Source organism: Pelophylax lessonae (genome assembly GCF_965119305.1).
Source record: "Pelophylax lessonae genome assembly, chromosome: 7".
NCBI classification, from domain to species: Eukaryota; Metazoa; Chordata; class Amphibia; order Anura; family Ranidae; genus Pelophylax; species Pelophylax lessonae.
In genome coordinates, this window is record NC_138774.1 from 276,847,537 (window position 1) to 276,865,944 (window position 18,408).

At 44.2% G+C, this 18,408-nt stretch overlaps 1 protein-coding gene across 1 annotated transcript in view; it reads left to right on the plus strand.

Annotated features, from left to right (window-relative positions):
• GPR107 (G protein-coupled receptor 107) overlaps positions 1-18,408 on the plus strand; it is a 168,366-nt gene that overhangs the window by 78,952 nt on the left and 71,006 nt on the right. Inside the window, exons 10-11 of the mRNA XM_082264241.1 lie at positions 7,513-7,588; positions 14,701-14,774. Coding sequence (XP_082120367.1) covers positions 7,513-7,588; positions 14,701-14,774 — 150 coding nt within the window. The remainder of the gene's footprint in view (positions 1-7,512; positions 7,589-14,700; positions 14,775-18,408) is intronic.

Consider the following 18,408-nt stretch of genomic DNA (forward strand, 5'->3'; position numbering starts at 1 on the left):
CTCCCACTGTATTAAGATGGCTGAGCAGAACAAGGAAACAGGATTTTAAGCCTTAATGAGAAACAGGCATGTGTGCTTTAGAGTCATCTTTAAGCCGTTTACCCCAGACTTTGTCAATTGTCGTCGGACAACCTCTATCATAGTAGGTGTCCTTATACAGAGGTATGGCCAGGTTTTTTCCAACAACGTCCGTTCTTCCTCTGTAGGGGTCAGCTCCTCAACCAAGCTCAGTAGGCAAATACGTAAGGAGGGCGAGGTCCCATACGGAAACCCTTTGTTAGACATGAGCCACTGCCTCCCAAGTATTGTGCGATGACTGGGCATGACCTAAAAATGTGAGTGAAGTCCCCTGTAGAGTGAGTGAAGTCCCCTGTAGAGTGAGCGAAGTCCCCTGTAGAGTGAGCGAAGTCCCCTGTAGAGTGAGCGAAGTCCCCTGTAGGGTGAGCGAAGTCCCCTGTAGGGTGAGCGAAGTAGTCCCCTGTAGGGTGAGCGAAGTAGTCCCCTGTAGGGTGAGCGAAGTAGTCCCCTGTAGGGTGAGCGAAGTAGTCCCCTGTAGGGTGAGGGAAGTAGTCCCCTGTAGGGTGAGGGAAGTAGTCCCCTGTAGGGTGAGGGAAGTAGTCCCCTGTAGGGTGAGGGAAGTAGTCCCCTGTAGGGTGAGGGAAGTAGTCCCCTGTAGGGTGAGGGAAGTAGTCCCCTGTAGGGTGAGGGAAGTAGTCCCCTGTAGGGTGAGGGAAGTAGTCCCCTGTAGGGTGAGGGAAGTAGTCCCCTGTAGGGTGAGGGAATTAGTCCCCTGTAGGGTGAGGGAATTAGTCCCCTGTAGGGTGAGGGAATTAGTCCCCTGTAGGGTGAGGGAATTAGTCCCCTGTAGGGTGAGGGAATTAGTCCCCTGTAGGGTGAGGGAATTAGTCCCCTGTAGGGTGAGGGAAGTAGTCCCCTGTAGGGTGAGGGAAGTAGTCCCCTGTAGGGTGAGGGAAGTAGTCCCCTGTAGGGTGAGGGAAGTAGTCCCCTGTAGGGTGAGCGAAAAAGTCCCCTGTAGGGTGAGCGAAAAAGTCCCCTGTAGGGTGAGCGTCTCTCCAACAATCCGGTGGTGCATTAGGAATCATTTTATGCACTCTATATGGCGTATAGTAGGCTCAATGTACTACTTATAAATTGAATAAGGCAGTCCCTAAGGGAGACAAGCTGCTTAAATAGGAAGTCCAATATATTCAACTAATCAACCCTGTCAAGATCCAGAATATCTACTAGCCATTTATTCCAAAGAGCTGACAACTCCCTGAGTGTAACTGAGCATAGGTGATTATAGAGAACTGACACAGGTTTTTTTTTTTTTGAACAGCTAAGTCTGCAAAGTCTCCTCAAAAGCTGACCTGGAGGGGCACAATGAAGAGTCAGGAAATTGGCTGCTAAAGGCATAGGATAGGTGCCAATATCTAAAAAAAATAGGACAGAAGGACATTGTATTTCGAGCAAATATTAGGCAATGAAATCAATTTCCTTTGATCCACAATGTGTAATAGTGCTTTTATATGGAATTTGGTCCAAGCTTGGATCTGGGAGTGAAAAGAAATGAGGTAAGGTGGGATTAATCCCTAAGGGAGTGTTCAGGGGAAATCTGCAAGGCCCATTTTCCAAACCCTAAAGCGGAGTTCCACCCAAAAGTGGAACTCCCGCATTTTAATCACTCCTCGCCTCCTTACATACCACATTTGGCATGTCACTTTTTTGGTGGTGGGGGGGGGTACCTAGTTTTGACAGATACCCAGTTCCCGCTTCCGCTCTGGCTTCCTAGGCGACTCGAGCGGAAGTTCCCCTCTCCCCCTCCCTCCCTGCCATCTTCTGGGACATGTCACAGGTCCCAGAAGATTGCTTGCCACTACGGAGGCACAGTGCGACTCGCACATGTGCAGTGCGCACCCGGCTGTGACGCTGCAAGCTTTCACACTTGTGATGCCGGGGAGAGGCGAGAGAGAGGAGTGAGGATTCGGGCGGCCGCATCGCTCGATCGTGGGACAGGTGAGTGTGTGTTTATTAAGTCAGCAGGTACACTTTTTGTAACTGCAGACTTCATAAACGTCAAAACGAGTGGAACTCCGCTTTAAGAGTGGTAAGCGTAAAAGGCGTCAATGGGTATGGGGCCTTATTCCCACGATAGAGCAATAATTAAAGGCCTTCCATAGATGGGAGCACCACCGCCTGCAGAACTGTTGCAGTATTAGAAATATCAGCCACCAGTAGGCTGTAACTAATTGCGAGGCTAAGAATTATTTAAAACAGTCCGGCATGGCAAGGCCCCCCTGTGAGGAAGCTTTCGTTATTAATATAATTATACAGCTTTTTTTTTTTATAGCGCCAACAGTTTACATAGCGCTTTACAATATAAAAGGGAGACAATAAAATTACAATAAAATACAAGAGTATTAAGAGGACCCCCTGCTCTTTCATTTTTACAAGATTTATGTGACGTAATGGGGATAGTGGCAAGTTCTCCCATACCTTAAAATGGTTGTAAAGGCAGAAGGTTTATTTATCTTAATGCATTTTATGCATTTAGCTAAAAAGCCTTGTGAGCAGCACCCCCCTAATACTCACCTGAGCCACCTATTGATCCAGCGATGTCCATGAGTGCCTCGGCCATCTGGGGCTCCCCTCCTAATTGATTGAGACATTGGCTCCCGCTGCTGTCAATCAAAGTCAGTTCGCTCATAATAAGAAAGAGGGGGCAGGGCCAAACTGTGGCTCCATGTCTAAACAGATACACGGAGCTGCAACTCAAGTCAGGTGCCCCCCATAGCAACCTGCTTGCTGTGGGGGCACTCAACATGAGGGAGGGGCCAGAAGCATCAAAAAGGAACCTGATAAGAGGAGGATCCGTGCTGTCCTGTGCAAAATCACTTCATATAGCAGGTAAGTATAACATTTGTTATTTTTAGAGAGAAAAAAATGAGACTTTACAATCAATTTAAGCTTCGCCTTAACAATGACCAGCGTTGGCAACAAAGTCAACTGTACATATTCAGTAGCAGAGGAAGAAGTTACAATATCTAGTTAATTAAACTTGTCTACCCGCTGTAGACAGGCCTCAGGCAGGGCACTCGCCCTGGTTGCAAGGTGAGCAGGAAAAAGCTGAGACGTCATCCAGTTGGGTCCCGCTCCCGGCTTGCCTTGCTCCTGTCCCACAGACCCACACATGAGGCTTTGGTTGCACCCTGTGGCTCCCTTGCATTATGACATCACATCACATGACATGTTCAGGCACTGCCCACGCCAAACCCGCCCCCACTGGCTCCGCCCAAACACACTGTAGCAAGAACTCGGATAGTCTCGATTGGCTCTGAATGATGTGCATAAGCATCACAGCCGTATTTTTAACTTGCAACCTTTTCCCATCACACCGGCAGGAGAAAAGTACCCATCTTTTATTGGCTGCTAATAAAAATACTGACAGTTGGGAACACCGCCTCGAACATTTTTAGCTGTGGCCATGTTGAGTAAGGACTTATAATTCATTTACTTCCTGGAATCCATCTGCCCTTAGCTCAGGCATGTAGGCAGGAGGGTGTGCTTAGCTAAGAAAATCCCTCCTGAAGACTTCTGGGATGTGGAAACCAGGAAGTAACTGAAGATATGTAAAAAAAAAAAAAGGTTTTAAAAACCAGTGAATGTGATATACTTTTCTATCTATTTACTAATGCTAGCAACATAAGAATTAAAAATCGGTGTTGATTGAGAGAGTGGAGTTTGTCTTTTAACTTGTGCTGCATTAAAGCGAGTCCATTTAAAGACCAAAAATCAGATTTGTGGCAACCTTTGTCAGCACAGCATTGCGGTACACTGCAGTGCAGGTGCATCGGAAAGGTGCGTTGGGATGCTGTTCACAATGAATGTCACCGCAGGGCAATATAGCATCTAATGCAGTAAGAGCGCTCCCAGTGGCCATTTGTGGGAGAGTAATAGGTAAAGGGAAGTGTTTGTCCCATTCTGTAGAATGGCGGGGGAAACCGAGTGTATTTATAATATTGTATATAATAGTGTATTATATAATATAATGTATAATATTGCAGCCATGAAATGATTTAGCAATTCGATGTTTCGGAATTCTTGGGGGGGGGGGGGAATGTTAATAATAATAAAATGATCATTTTAATAGAGCATCTTTTCTCAGAAAGGGGCTTTTGTTCTGCAGTAGCATTGCCTGCTTTTGATGAAATTAGAATTGCCTTCTATAATCCCTGTGACTCTCATCCTTGGTGCCTCTGAAGATAAATCGGATAACTGCACAGTCTCATTTAACAGATTATCTATTTGTGCTTCACTTGCCTTTATTAGGAGAATCTTAAAGGGCCCCAAAATACAATAGCCATATATTTTAAAGCTTAAGTTTATTCATAATGCCTAATGACATACTTTTGGCATATGCGTTTTTTTGATTCATTTATTTTAAATAACATTTCTTCTCCCTTTTGCATGATTTTTTACTTGTCTTTCTAGCTCTTTATTAAAAACATTTGTTGCCTGCTGTGGGTGATCTGTACATGCGCAAAGCCCTGATGTGTGTAAATACATACATACTCTTGCTAGATGTCCTAAAATAATTTTATTTGACCTTGCATATACAATTGATGGAGGAATCCTACCCCTGTAACTTACTTAAAGTGGAGTTCCACCCTACATTTATACTTACCTCCATCTTCTCGCTCCGGGTCACCTGAAAAACAAATGGATAATTTACTTACCTCATATAGAAGAAAATATACTTACCTTACTTCCTTCTTCCTCCCTCTGCGGCCACGGCCCGTCGTCACTTCCTGGCTTTGCAATGATTCCTGGGAGCTAAATGTCATCGCTCCCAGGAATCAATGCGCCAGCACCGGCCCCGACGTCAGTTCCGGTGCAGGCGCGTCATTCCCTTCTAAACAGCTTCTGGGCATGCCCAGAAGCTGTGGAAGGATGACGCGCGCGCACCGGAAGTGACGTCGGGGCCGGTGCAGTGCATTGTGGGACCGAAGAGGACGCAGAAGAGGACTGCGCTGGCTTCAAGCTGCCCACACCTGAGATGGCAGCGCTGGACAATACTTTTTCAAGGTAAGTATTTGTCCTAAAAGGTAAGTGCAACCCGGGACAGATCAGAGGCTAGTCATTGTGGAATGTACTAGCCCTGACTGTCCCGGGAGTATTTTTATTAAAAAAAAGTTTCTCTGTCGCTCATTGACAGATGTAGTCCTCTTTGATTCACATCAATTGGGTTATGTTGTCTCCGCAGGAGTAGGACTAGGCAGAAAGAAAAAACGTTCTGGCTCCACCCTAGGGGCAGTCCCAGAGGGTATATCCTCCCTCTCTCTGCTACAGGAAATCAGTTTTGATTTCTGTCAATCCCACCCCTCATTTGTGGCACTGCTTCTGGATGTCCCAATTGATGTGAATCAAAGAGGACTACGTCTGTCAATGAGCGACAGAGAAAATCGGATTTTTGTAAGATCTTACCGTAAAATCCTTTTCTCTTAGCTCATTGACAGACGTAGTACCCGCCCCTCTATCATTGAGTTGGGTTGGGTTAAATTCTCTGTTACTGCTTTACAACAGAACTGATTCCCTGTAGCAGAGAGAGGGAGGATATACCCTCTGGGACTGCCCCTAGGGTGGAGCCAGAACGTTTTTTCTTTCTGCCTAGTCCTACTCCTGCGGAGACAACATAACCCAATTGATGTGAATCAAAGAGGACTACGTCTGTCAATGAGCTAAGAGAAAAGGATTTTACGGTAAGATCTTACAAAAATCCGATTATTCCAGGGTGGAACTCCGCTTTAACTCCTCAAAGCGCCCTTCCTCCCATATGGGTGCGCACATAGATCGGTTTCATCCCACCCCACACTTTATTCATTGTCAGTGAGGGGTTCTGAATCCCACTCGTCTCCAACTGGGACAGAAGATGGTATTTAGAATCATGAGACATTAAAATAACTTTGATGGAATCAAACACCTTAGCATTACCCTGTTATCTTGAAAAATTCTGTAGTTGCACAGCAAGAAAATATAATCTTGCATGGAGTACAGCGAGGCCCCCCACTATCTTTTGGTAGTTGTAAGCTAGGCAGACAAATTCTGGGATTCCTGCAATTTCAGATAGGAATTCTGAACAGGGAGTCTATCTGGAGAACTCCAACACTGGAGAACTCACACTTTTATGCCAATAATTGGCGCCAAGGTAATTTCAACCAGGCTTTACTTTTTAATTTTCATTTATCCAGGAGAGGCTGCAGATTATTTTTAAATTGTCTTCCACGGCAGGGTGGACCCAAATCCCAAGACATTTATGAAAGGTCACTTCTTTGATCTGCCATCGCATTGGGGTAGAAAGAGTTGCTGGGAGTGTAGAGGCAGGAGAAAAGCTTTGTCCCAATTGATGATGAATCCTGAAAAAGATCCAAATGTAGTTATGGTGGACATGAGGGAAGAGAGTGAACATTTGGTGACTCCCAAGAATATCAATGCGTCATCCATATATGGGGATATCTTGTCTTCCCTCTCTCCCTTCCTGAACCCTGAAATGGATTCCGATAGACAGATAGCCGTTGCCAGTGGCTCAATCGCCAATGCGAAGAGGGGAAAGGGGACATCCTTGCCTTGTTCCTCTATGAAGAGGGAACGAAGCAGAGTGGGATCCATTGATGAGCATGGTGGCCTTAGGAGTGGAATAGAAAAATTTGATCTAGAACAATTTGTTCTAGTAGGTATGAAGCCTGACTGGTCGGGATGCACTAAACCAGGGATCCTCAAACTACGGTCCTCCAGCTGTTGCGGAACTACACATCCCATGAGGCATTGTAAAACTGACATTCACAGACATGACTAGGCATGATGGGAATTGTAGTTCCTGAACAACTGGAGGGCCATAGTTTGAAGACCCCTGCACTAAACTGGATGACCTTGCCAAGTAGGTTTGCTAAAATTTTGCCTAGAAGTTTAACATCTGACTTTTTAGTAATGAGATGGGTCGGTATGACTCGGTAAAGCTTGTCCTTCCCTGGTTTCGGTAGACTATGATACTAGCTACATTCATTGTTTCTGGAAGTTGATGCAACTCCTAGGCCTCATTCAAAACAGCTAATAGCTCGGATGGCAACACTTTTCTATAGGCATTGTAAATTTCGACTGGAAGGAGTTTGTCTATTGTCAGAGGGGAATTTAAGAATCTCCTGTCCTCTTGGGACAGACATGGCAATTTTATGGAGCGTAAAAAGGTCCCCCCTGTCAGAAGACAAAGGCACAGTTGCAGAGATTGCTGCACTAACATTGCTTAGTTAGTACAGCGATCTTAGTTTTTTATATTCTGCCCATTGGCTTGAATGAAACAAATGTGTGTACTAGGCTTTAGTAACAATTTGGTTGCTGTGGGCATCACAAGGATCTTTCAGGCACCTTCATGTAATATGCTCCATGTACATTGTAAAGAGATATACCCAAATGCTTGTGTGTAAAGGAGAGGAATAATCATGCTTATTTCTGCTATAGGAGTGATGTATTCAAGATCCATTGGCTGATGGCTGCTCTACCCTTCACCAAGTCCCTGTCATTGGTGTTCCATGCGGTAAGATACTATTAAGGAAGCTAATTACATTTGATTTTTCCAAATTATTATTATTATTATATAGTATTTATATAGCGCCAACAGTTTACGCAGCGCTTTACAACTTGAGGGTAGACAGTACAAATACAATACACTTTAATACAGTAGGAATCAGAGGGCCCTGCTCGTTAGAGCTTACAATCTAAGAGGGAGGGTCAAATGATACAAGAGGTAATAACTGTGGGGGATGGGCTGATGGAGAAAATAAAAGTACAGTTGGGTGGATGCCAGATAGGTTTCTCTGAAGAGATGTCTTTTCAGGGATCGTCTGAAAGTAGACAAAGTAAGAGATAGTCGGACAGGTTGGGGTAGAGCAGTGATCTTCAAACTGCGGCCCGGGGGCCGGATGTGGCCCTTTGCCTACTTTTATCTGGCCTTTGGGGCACTATTTCCTTCATTGTCATCAACAATGGGAAACATTTCCTCCTAATGACACCAACAATGGGCCTCAATTCCTCCAAATGACACCAACGATTTAACCCAATGACAGTTATGATGGGGCACAATTCCTCCCAATGACACCAATGATTGGGCAAAATTCCTCCCAATTAAGCAAACAATGGGGCACAATTCCTCCTAATGACACCAGCAATAGGGCACAATTCTTCCCAATGACACCAATGATAGGGCACAATTCCTCCCAATGACACCAATGATGTGGCACAATTCCTAGCAATGACACCAACCATTGGGCCCAATGACAGCAATGATGGGACACAATTCCTACCAATGACACCAATGATGGGGCATTGTTTACTCCAACTGATGCTTGGACATTTTCTACTCCCAATGGCCGCAGTCCGGCCCCCCTTAACTCTGAAGGACAGTAAACCGGCCCTTTGTTTAGAGAGTTTGGAGACCCCTGGGGTAGAGCATTCCAGAGGATGGGAGAAGCTCTGTAGAAGTCCTGGAGGCGAGCATGGGAAGTGATTACAAGGGAGCTAGAGAACAGGAGGTCCTGGGAGGAAGGAAGAGAACCAGTTGGTTGGTATTTTGAGACCAGATTAGTGATTTAGCTGGGCGCCAAGTTATGTATGGCTTTGTAAGTTATGGTTAGTAACTTGAATTTAATTGGTTGGTTGAGTGGCAGCCAATGGAGGGATTGTCAAAGAGGGGTAGCAGACATAGAGCGGTAATGTCCTGAGTACGCTATGCTCCGGTTTTGCTTAAGGGTTTGAAACCTCTATAGTCATTAACCACTTGCCGACCGCCGCACGCCGATCTACGTCGGCGGTCAGCCCCTAACAGGCAAAGTGACGTAGGGCTACGTCACTAGCTTGTGAGGGTCTAGGGAGCGAGCGCGCGCCGCCGGAGGCGCGCTCCCGCGTGGTCACGGACCCCCCCCGCACGTGTGACCGGCGGACCCGATGTCCGCCGGCCACTCTGCGATCGGCGGGGGAGAGGGAGAAAGTCAGGCAGCTTGTGTAAACAAGCTGCCTGTCATTCTCCCCTCTGTATGAGAGCTGATCATATGGATCTACTATGTAGATCCGTTGATCACTCTGCATACAGCTGAAGCCACAGCCAATCACAGTAAGAATCACGCCCCTAGGGACACACACAGCCCCTCCCTCTCAAATAAAGTTAACCCCTTCACTACCAGTGTATTTTTACAGTAACAGTGCATATATATAGCACTGATTACTGTAGAAATGTCACTGGTAACCCCAAAAGTGTCAAAAATGTCAGTCAAGGGTCTGATCTGTCCGCCGCAATGTCGCAGTACCGCAAAAAAAATCGCAGATCGCCGCCATTGCGCGTTAAAAAAAAAAAACAACAAAAATGACAAAAATCTTTCCCTTAGTCAGTAAACGCAATAACTTTTGCGCAAACCAATCAAAATACGCTTTTTGCGATTTTTTTTTTTTTACCAAACATAGGTAGCATAAAACAAATTGGCCGAAAATGTTAAAAAATTTTGATTTTTACATTTTTTTGGGGGGAATTTCATATAAAAAAAAAGGGAAAAATATTGCTATTTTTGCAAAATTGACGCTCTTTTTTTTTGTTTATAGCGCGTGATCAAAAAATCGCACAGGTGATCAAATACCGCCAAAAGAAAGCTCTGTTTGTGGGGAAAAAAAGGACGCCAAATTCGTTTAGGTACAGCGTCGCACGACCGCGCAATTGTCCGTTAAAGTCACGCAGTGCCGAATCGCAAAATACCCCCTGGTCGTTTAGCAGCCAAATCCTCCGGGGCTTAAGTGGTTAAAGGACACACTCTGTATTTATCTTGCCCCAGGCCCCCCTAAAATAAACATCTCAGCCAGTAAAGATATGGTGCCAGGCTGCCCATGCCTGTGTATCAATACCCCAAAGACTTGAATTGGATTTTGCTTTTGCAACCCATTCAATTCTGGCCCTACATGTTTCCAGACTGGAAGGTAGACAGCATAGGAGTCAGAGGAGAAAGTAAACTTCTGCAGGAAAATGATTTAGCTTTGGTGAGAAAAAAAATTAATGGCTGTCTTTTTTTGCCAAGATATCCAAGTATGCTCAGAGACCTACTTCTTTCATTAGCCAGTAAGAAATAAAAAGATGGCTGAAAACGAATGAAGTTGACCTGCTGGGCAGCCCACCTAAATTTTAGTTATAAAGAACCAGTTACAACTTGGTTAATGCAAGGCTCCACTATTTAAGCCTTACATTATTAGACCTTTGCAGGCTTCCAGAGATCCAGTCAATATTTGACATGTGAATCTGAATAATTAGTCTTGAATTGTTAAAAATAATGTGGGTAAACCTTTGAAAGATGTATTTATTCACCTTATTTTGGTTTGTGTCTGAGGATGACTGTCAGGACTCTGGGGGCGAGCCTGACGTGCAGAGGGTAGCCTCTAGCTTACCGAGGGATGGAGCACAGATGAGTCACCCAGGCAGTAGACACAGGCTAACCCGAGGTGCGGAATCCAAGTGCCAAATGGTTTTCACCAGAGCCTCTGATGGTGAGGATTGATTTCGCTGCGTGTATAGCACCAGGTCGCGGTCCTTGGGGTTGCCCCGCCAGGAGGTGAACAGGTCCGGATCTGGTGGCAGATAATCAGACAAGGATCAGGCAGAAGAGTGGTCACAAACAAGCCGAGGTGAGTGACTAGCCAGGAGGTCAAACAGGAATCAAACTGGATACAACAGATCTCAGGTTCAGGAACACAGGAGAAGCTGCAGGCAAGACCGCAAAGTGTAAATGAACCATCCACCCTTAAATAGGCCGTTTGGACGCCAAGACCAAAAAGGTCATTGCGTGCGCATGCGCGTTCGCCTACATGCCCGGGTCACGTCCGTCGCACATTGGCGAACTTCTTTTAGCCATTGAATGGGCAAAGGGGAGATTCGCACCTGCGCACTTCAGTGTGCACATGGAGCGTTCCTGACAATGACTCTAGGCCCTGGGAAGTACGACAGAAGCACGTGCTTCAATGTTATTATATTATCTGATATGATGTACAATTTTATCAAAACTATTGAGTACAATCAATCAAATAGCCATAACTTCCCTCCTGACCGTTTTAGACGTGATTTAGAGAGAGTTCCAGCAAACTGAGTCAATCGGCCAGGGCAGACAGTTAGCAATTGTTTTGCATTGATCGGCAGCACCAAATTGCCTTGCTCACGAATATCAGACTATGAGATGGAAGCCGGTCCTGGGCGGGGGAACACAGTAATTTTTGCTTGCAGCTACAACAGCCGCTAGCAATAATTGCATGTAAAATACAACCTGATTGATCTATTAACTTGAGTACATTCAGCCCGCCCATGCATGGTTCGAATCTCAGTAGGAACTGGCTGAGATTTGAACCACATATGGCCAGCTAATGTTACAATTTCTTTTTGGTAATATCCATTAAGTACACACAGAAAAAATACCCACGCCCCCTATAGGACACCAGCTGCCAACTCAAACACTGGAAGGTTTAAGCAAAATGGATACACACAAGAGCAGCGCTAGTAAATTAAATAATGTTAATAAAAAATTGATGCTACATTAATAATGTCCATACAAAATTCCACAGTTTGGTTGGTTGTAGGCAGTAGATGTAAGGGTGTGCATTCTTTACCCAAAAGTGTAACACAACCCAGCCAACACACACTGACTCTTACCAGCTGGTAGAGGAGTACACCGCAGTAAGCGGTTAAGGGACCACTAAACCCCGCTCACATGGACCAAGCAGCTGGGGACATCCACAGTACGAAATAATCACCAATCCTGAGTAATGATACTCCACAAATGGTATATTATGGGACCTGATCCTCCGGTTAATAATCAACCTCATACATGAGAAGAGACACCAAGAGGAAACGGCCCATAGCGTAGTATCTCAAAACGCCTTTATTATAAAAGCTAGGCAGGCACTCACCATAAAACGAAGGTATCAAGAGCATATAAGCATAAGAACATAGGCTGGACAACGTTCCTAAGGTTCCCACCAAAAACATGGCCGACCTCCGACTTCTGGGTGTGATCTGTGACGCTTGGCAAGCTCCTCCCGACGCGTTTCGTCACTACGACGTCTTCATTTAGTGGATTGATTATTTTTATCCGAAGAGATTGATAAGAAAAGATATCGATCATTTATTAAAGCATTTTTGGCCAGCTAAAAAAAGTCATTTTAAATGTTTTATTGTTTCGCTTGCCTAAATGTTTACATCCTTGAATAGGTCCAGACAGGTTTGATTTTTGAAGGTTTTATGTCGGTCCTCTTTTTTATCTTTACTTTTTTTTTTTTTTTAATCATGCTGACCTTTTACGTTCAGGCTGAAAAGCCAAAGTATCAAGGCTTCTGCCCTGCCAGACTGTCACACTTCTGAGTGTGCATAGCAGCAGCACATAACCTCGTCACCTATCCCAGTTCCTTCACCCAGGATCCCTACCAGCTTCACAGTCTATTTCCAGCAAAATCCCCCCACCCCATCCCAATCTTCAATGCAGTGGTTGGCATATCAACAACTTGACACTCTTTTGTCCATTTGGGTTCAAATAAATCAAATCTGTCTATTAACCCAACATCCTATGAGACGCTATGAACATCAGAGAAATGGATTTTCCGTTAAGTCCAAAAATCCCATTATCACTGTGCTGCACATAGACTGTGCAGAGAACGGAGCTGTGGGAGGGGCCTAGCAGGGCCCACCCACTGCAGGCTACCTGAAAAGAAAGAATAGGACGGGCAGGCAGATAGAAGATCAGTCACTTTGCACAGAGGGAGATCGTAGCACTTGCTGGTCTTTAGTCCAGAAAGTTCTTACAGAGAGGCAAAGTATCACACTGGATTACTGCATAAATGTGGAAGAAATACACATAGGACACCAAGATTCAAGTAAGAATGCACATGCTTCTTGCGTTTGTACAATATTTGCTTATTCTGTTCAGTTTAAAATCTTGGTTAACCACTTAAGCCCCAGCCCTATTTCGGACACTTTTTGTTTACTAGTTAAAACCAGTATTGTTTGTTTCCTAGAAAACTACTTAGAACCCCCAAACATTATATATATTTTTTTAGCAAAGACTCTGGAGAATAAAATGTCGGTCATTGCAAAATTTTTTGTCACGCGGTATTTGCGCAGCGGTCTTTAAAACGCCATTTTTTTGGAAAAAATTTGAAAGATCACATTTCACTGCATTTAAAAAATACTAAACAGTAAAGTTAGCCCATTTTTTTCTATATTGTGAAAGACGATGTCACGCCGAGTAAATAGATACCCAACATGTTACGGTTTAAAATTGCGCCCCCCCATGGGATGGCGACAAACTACGGTCAATAGAGATCTCAATCTGCGACGCTTTAAATTTATTTAACGGTTACCAGTTTAGAGGTAGAGTGTAGCTCTTTTTTTTTTAAATTATTGCCCACGCTCTGGCGATCGCGGCGATACCTCGCATGTGGGGTTTGAACAGCGATTTCATTCGCGGCTCGACTTGCGTATATGTTTTTTTGTGTGCGCGAGCTAACGGTGACGGGGGCGGCTACATTTTTTTTTTTTTTCCTATTTATTATTTATTTATTTTTTCAACTTTATTACAGGTTTTTAAAAAAAAAAAAAAAATCTGATCACTTTTATTGCTGTCACAAGCAATGTAAACATCCCTTGTGACAGCAATATGTGTGACAGGTACACTTTATGGAGGGATCGAGGGTCTAAAAGACCCCAAACCCCTCCACTACACTTCCCTGTATGCAAAACGCCGAAAACGGCATTTTTGCATACAGCCGTTTTTTAAAACTGCCGCCTTTTGCAGCACAGTAACCCGGAAGTGACGTCATGGACGCCGCCTCCGGGTTACGTCATCGGAGACCCGATCGATGCCATTTCCGGCATTCATCGGGACTCCATCCAGCCAGCGGACGTGCCGGCTGGGTGCTCGGGGCTCCCGGTGGGACGGGAGCCCCGAGCAAAGCCACGGAAGGCGGCGGGAGGGGGGGGGGACGTCCCCTCCCGCCCCCCCCGGGTAACGATCGAGCGGCTCCCGAGCCGCATCGGTCGTTACCGACGGAAAGCCGACCGTCGGCTTCAAACCACGGTACCGGGATGATGTCTCTAGCTAGAGGCATCATCCCAGTATAAGCCCGCAAAGTTTACCAACGTAGCCCTACGTCGATATGCGGTAAGTGGTTAATGATACTGCTGGAGTACCATGGAGTCTGTGGAATCCATTGCAGACTCTAGATGGCCTTCATTTTTGTCCTGTCCTGACAATAAGCCCACCCGCTAGTCTGCAATTTGTTGCTAGATCCTCTAGTGCAGTGGTCCTCAACTCCAGTCCTCAGGGCCCACTAACAGGCCAGATTTTTAGTATTACCTTGGGGAGATGCAGACTAGAGTACTGCAATCACTGAGCAGCAAATGATATCACCTGGGATGTATTTCAGTTATCTTGCAAACCTGGCCTGTTAGTGGGCCCTGAGGACCAGGGTTGAGGACCACTGCTCTAGTGGACATATGTTTTTGGACCATTGGTATAGTGCAAAGTGTTACATTCACTGTGAACTTGTATCATGACCTGATTTGCAAACCTGGGAGACGATATACACAGTACTGATGTAGTAATGGTTTTGTTATGTTGTTTTTTTCTTTAGATCGATTATCATTATATCTCAACTGAAGGATCTCCCAATGAAGGATGGGCCGTGGTGTACTACATCACCCATTTGTGAGTATAATGTTGGCATACCATTAAGCAGAGGGCTTATATTGGAATTCCATGAAGCACAGCTTAGAAACATAACCACAAAAAATATCCATACTGATTGGACTTCACGGGCTTGAAACAGAACGGAACATATAAATTCTTCACAAATTTTATTACAAAATGTATTCTTAAAAACGCTCAAACCTATAACAGGTCATAAAAGCAAGTGTTAACACATATTAAAGTGGAAGTAAATGCCCATGTATGATTTTTACCTATAGGTAAGCCTATAATTAGGCTTAGCTATACACTACCGTTCAAAAGTTGGGGGTCACTTAGAAATGTCCTATTTTTGAAAGAAAAGCACTGTTTTGTTTTTGTTTTTTTTTTAAGAAGATAACATTAAATTAATCAGAAATACAGTCTAGACATTGTTAATGTGGTAAATGACTATTCTAGCTGGAAACGGCTGATTTTTAAGGGAATATCTACATAGGTGTACAGAGGCCTATTTCCAGCAACCATCACTCCTGTGTTCTAATGGTACATTGTGTTAGCTAATCGCGTTACCACTTAAGCCCCAGAAGATTTTACCCCCTTCCTGACCAGGGGGTATTTTGCGATTCGGCACTGCGTGACTTTAACGGACAATTGCGCGGTCATGCGACGCTGTATCTAAACGAATTTGGCGTCCTTTTTTTCCCACAAACAGAGCTTTCTTTTGGTGGTATTTGATCACCTGTGCAATTTTTTGATCGTGCGCTATAAACAAAAAAAGAGCATAAATTTTGCAAAAATAGCAATATTTTTCACATTTTTTTATATGAAATTCCCCCCCAAAAAAAATGTAAAAATCAAAATTTTTTAACATTTTCGGCCAATTTGTTTGATGCTACCTATGTTTGGTAAAAAAAATCGCAAAAAGCATATTTTGATTGGTTTGCGCAAAAGTTATTGCGTTTACTAACAAAGGGAAAGATTTTTGTCATTTTTGTTGTTTTTTTTTTTTTTTTAACGCGTAATGACGGCGATCTGCCATTTTTTTTTTTGCGGTACTGCGACATTGCGGCGGACAGATCGGACCCTTGACTGACATTTTGACACTTTTGGGGTTACCAGTGACATTACTGCAGTAATCAGTGCTATACATATGCACTGTTACTGTAAAAATACACTGGCAGTGAAGGGGTTAACTTTTTTTTGAGAGGGAGGGGCTATGTGTGTCCCTAGGGGCGTGATTCTAACTGTGATTGGCTGTGGCTTGAGATGTATGAACAGTGATCAACGGTTCTACATAGTAGAACCGTTGATCACTGTTCATACACCGGGGAGAATGACAGGCGGCTTGTTTACACTAGCCGCCTGACTTTCTCCCTCTCCGACGATCGCAGAGTGACCGGACCAGACCCTCACAGGCTAGCGACGTAGACCTACGTCACTTTGCCTGTGAGGGGCTGTCCGCCGACGTAGATAGTCGTGCGGCGGTCGGCAAGTGGTTAAAAGGCTAATTGATGTTTGCAAAACCCTTGTGCAATTATGTTAGCATTGCTGAAAACTATTGTGCTGATTATAGAAGCTATTAAACTGGCCTTCCTTTGAGCTAGTTGAGTATCTGGAGCATCAGCATTTGTGGGTTCGATTATACTCTCAAAATAGCCAGAAAAAGAGAACTTTCTTCTGAAACTCGACATATTCTTGATCTGAGAAATGAAGACTATTCCATGTGAGAAATTTCAGACACTGTAGATTTCCTACAACATTTTGTACTACTCCCTTCAGAGAACAGCACAAACGGGCTCTAACCAGAATAGAAAGAGAAGTGGGAGGCCCAGGTGCACAACTAAGCAAGAGGACAAGTACATTAGAGTCTCTAGTTTGAGAAATAAACGCCTCACAGGTCCTCAACTGGCAGCTTCATTAAATGGTACTCGCAAATGCCAGTCTCAACATCCACAGTGAAGAGGCGACTCCGGGATACTGGCCTTCTAGGCAGAGTGGCAAAGAAAAAGACATATCTGAGACTGGCCAATAAAAGGAAAAGATTAAGATGAGATGGGCAAAAGAACACAGACATTGGACAGAGGAAGATTGGAAAATAGTGTTATGGACAGACGAATCTAAGTTTGAGATGTTTGGATCACACAGAAGAACATTTGTGAGACGCAGAACAAGTAAACAGATGCTGGATGAGTGCCTGACGCCATCTGTCAAGCATGGTGGAGGTAATGTGATGGTCTGGGGCTGCTTTAGTGCTGGTAAAGTGGGAGATTTGTACAAGGTAAAAGGGATTTTGAATAAGGAAGGCTATCGCTCCATTTTGCAAGGCCATGTCATACCCTGTGGACAGCGCTTGATTGGAGCCAATTTCCCCCTACAACCGGACAATGACCCAAAGCACACCTCCAAATTATGCAAGAACTATTTAGGGAAGAAGCAGTAAGCTGGTATTCTGTCACCAGATCTCAACCCCATTGAGCTGTTGTGGGAGCAGCTTGACCGTATGGTACGTAAGAAGTGCCCATCAACCCAATCCAACTTGTAGGAGGTGCTTTAGGAAGCGTGGGGTGAAATTTCTTCAGATTACCTCAGCAAATTGACAGCTAGAATGCCAAAGGTCTGCAAGGCTGTAATTGCTGCAAATTGAGAATTCTTTGATGAAAGCAAAGTTTGGAGGACAAAATTATTATTTCAAATAAAAATCATTATTTCTAACCTCAATGTCTTGACTATATTTTCTATTCATTTTGCAACACATTTGATGAATAAAAGTGTGAGTTTTCATGGAAAACATGAAATTGTCTGGGTGATCCCAAACTTTTGAATGGTAGTGTAGGTACAGAAAATATCTCCTAAACGTACACCGTTTAGGAGATATTTACTTTAGATACAGCCGGTGATGTCACCAGCGCATGCGCTCTAAAAGAACGGCATACCGTGCCATTGTTTCAGAGCCGTGCTGTAAACAGCAACTCGCGCATTGCTGGCTCGGCCATTCATATCGCGGAAGCCCCCAAACCCAGAAGGAAGACGGGGTGAAGATGGAAGCTCGTTCAGCGTTGAAAGCGCACTGCTGGAGTGCTTCGTTTTCAGGTAAGTCTGGCAATGCATACTAGCACATTATTAAACTACCCTGTGCCTATTTTTATTTATTTTTTTTGATTGATGCGGTTTACTACCACTTAAACAAGTACAAAAACCACTATATCTCATTTACCACAATACCCTAGTGTGGCTTATATACTGTACATGCGCAATGTGCTTTCCAATTATGGCAAAAATATACAGTGGCAGGAAGTCTCTGAAGGGTCAGCACATTTCTCATTTTTGCTTCTTCAGGACTTAAGGGAAAATAGCAGTGGTAACTAAAGAAAAAAAGATTTCATTAACATTTGTGTATTAATATTGGTACAGATAACATAATTAACGTAATCTCACTGCTCCACATCTGAGCATGCGTGTATGACCGGCATAGTTACATAGTTGCATAGTAGTTGAGTTTGAAAAAAGACAAAAGTCCATCCAGTTTAACCTGTGTAGGTGTGTGTGGATGTATTCATTTCCCATACCCCTGAATGTTTTGATCTTGGAGATGTACGTCCAAGAGTCTTTTAAAAGTAGCCATGCTTCCTGCAGTTACCACCAATTGTGGAAGAGA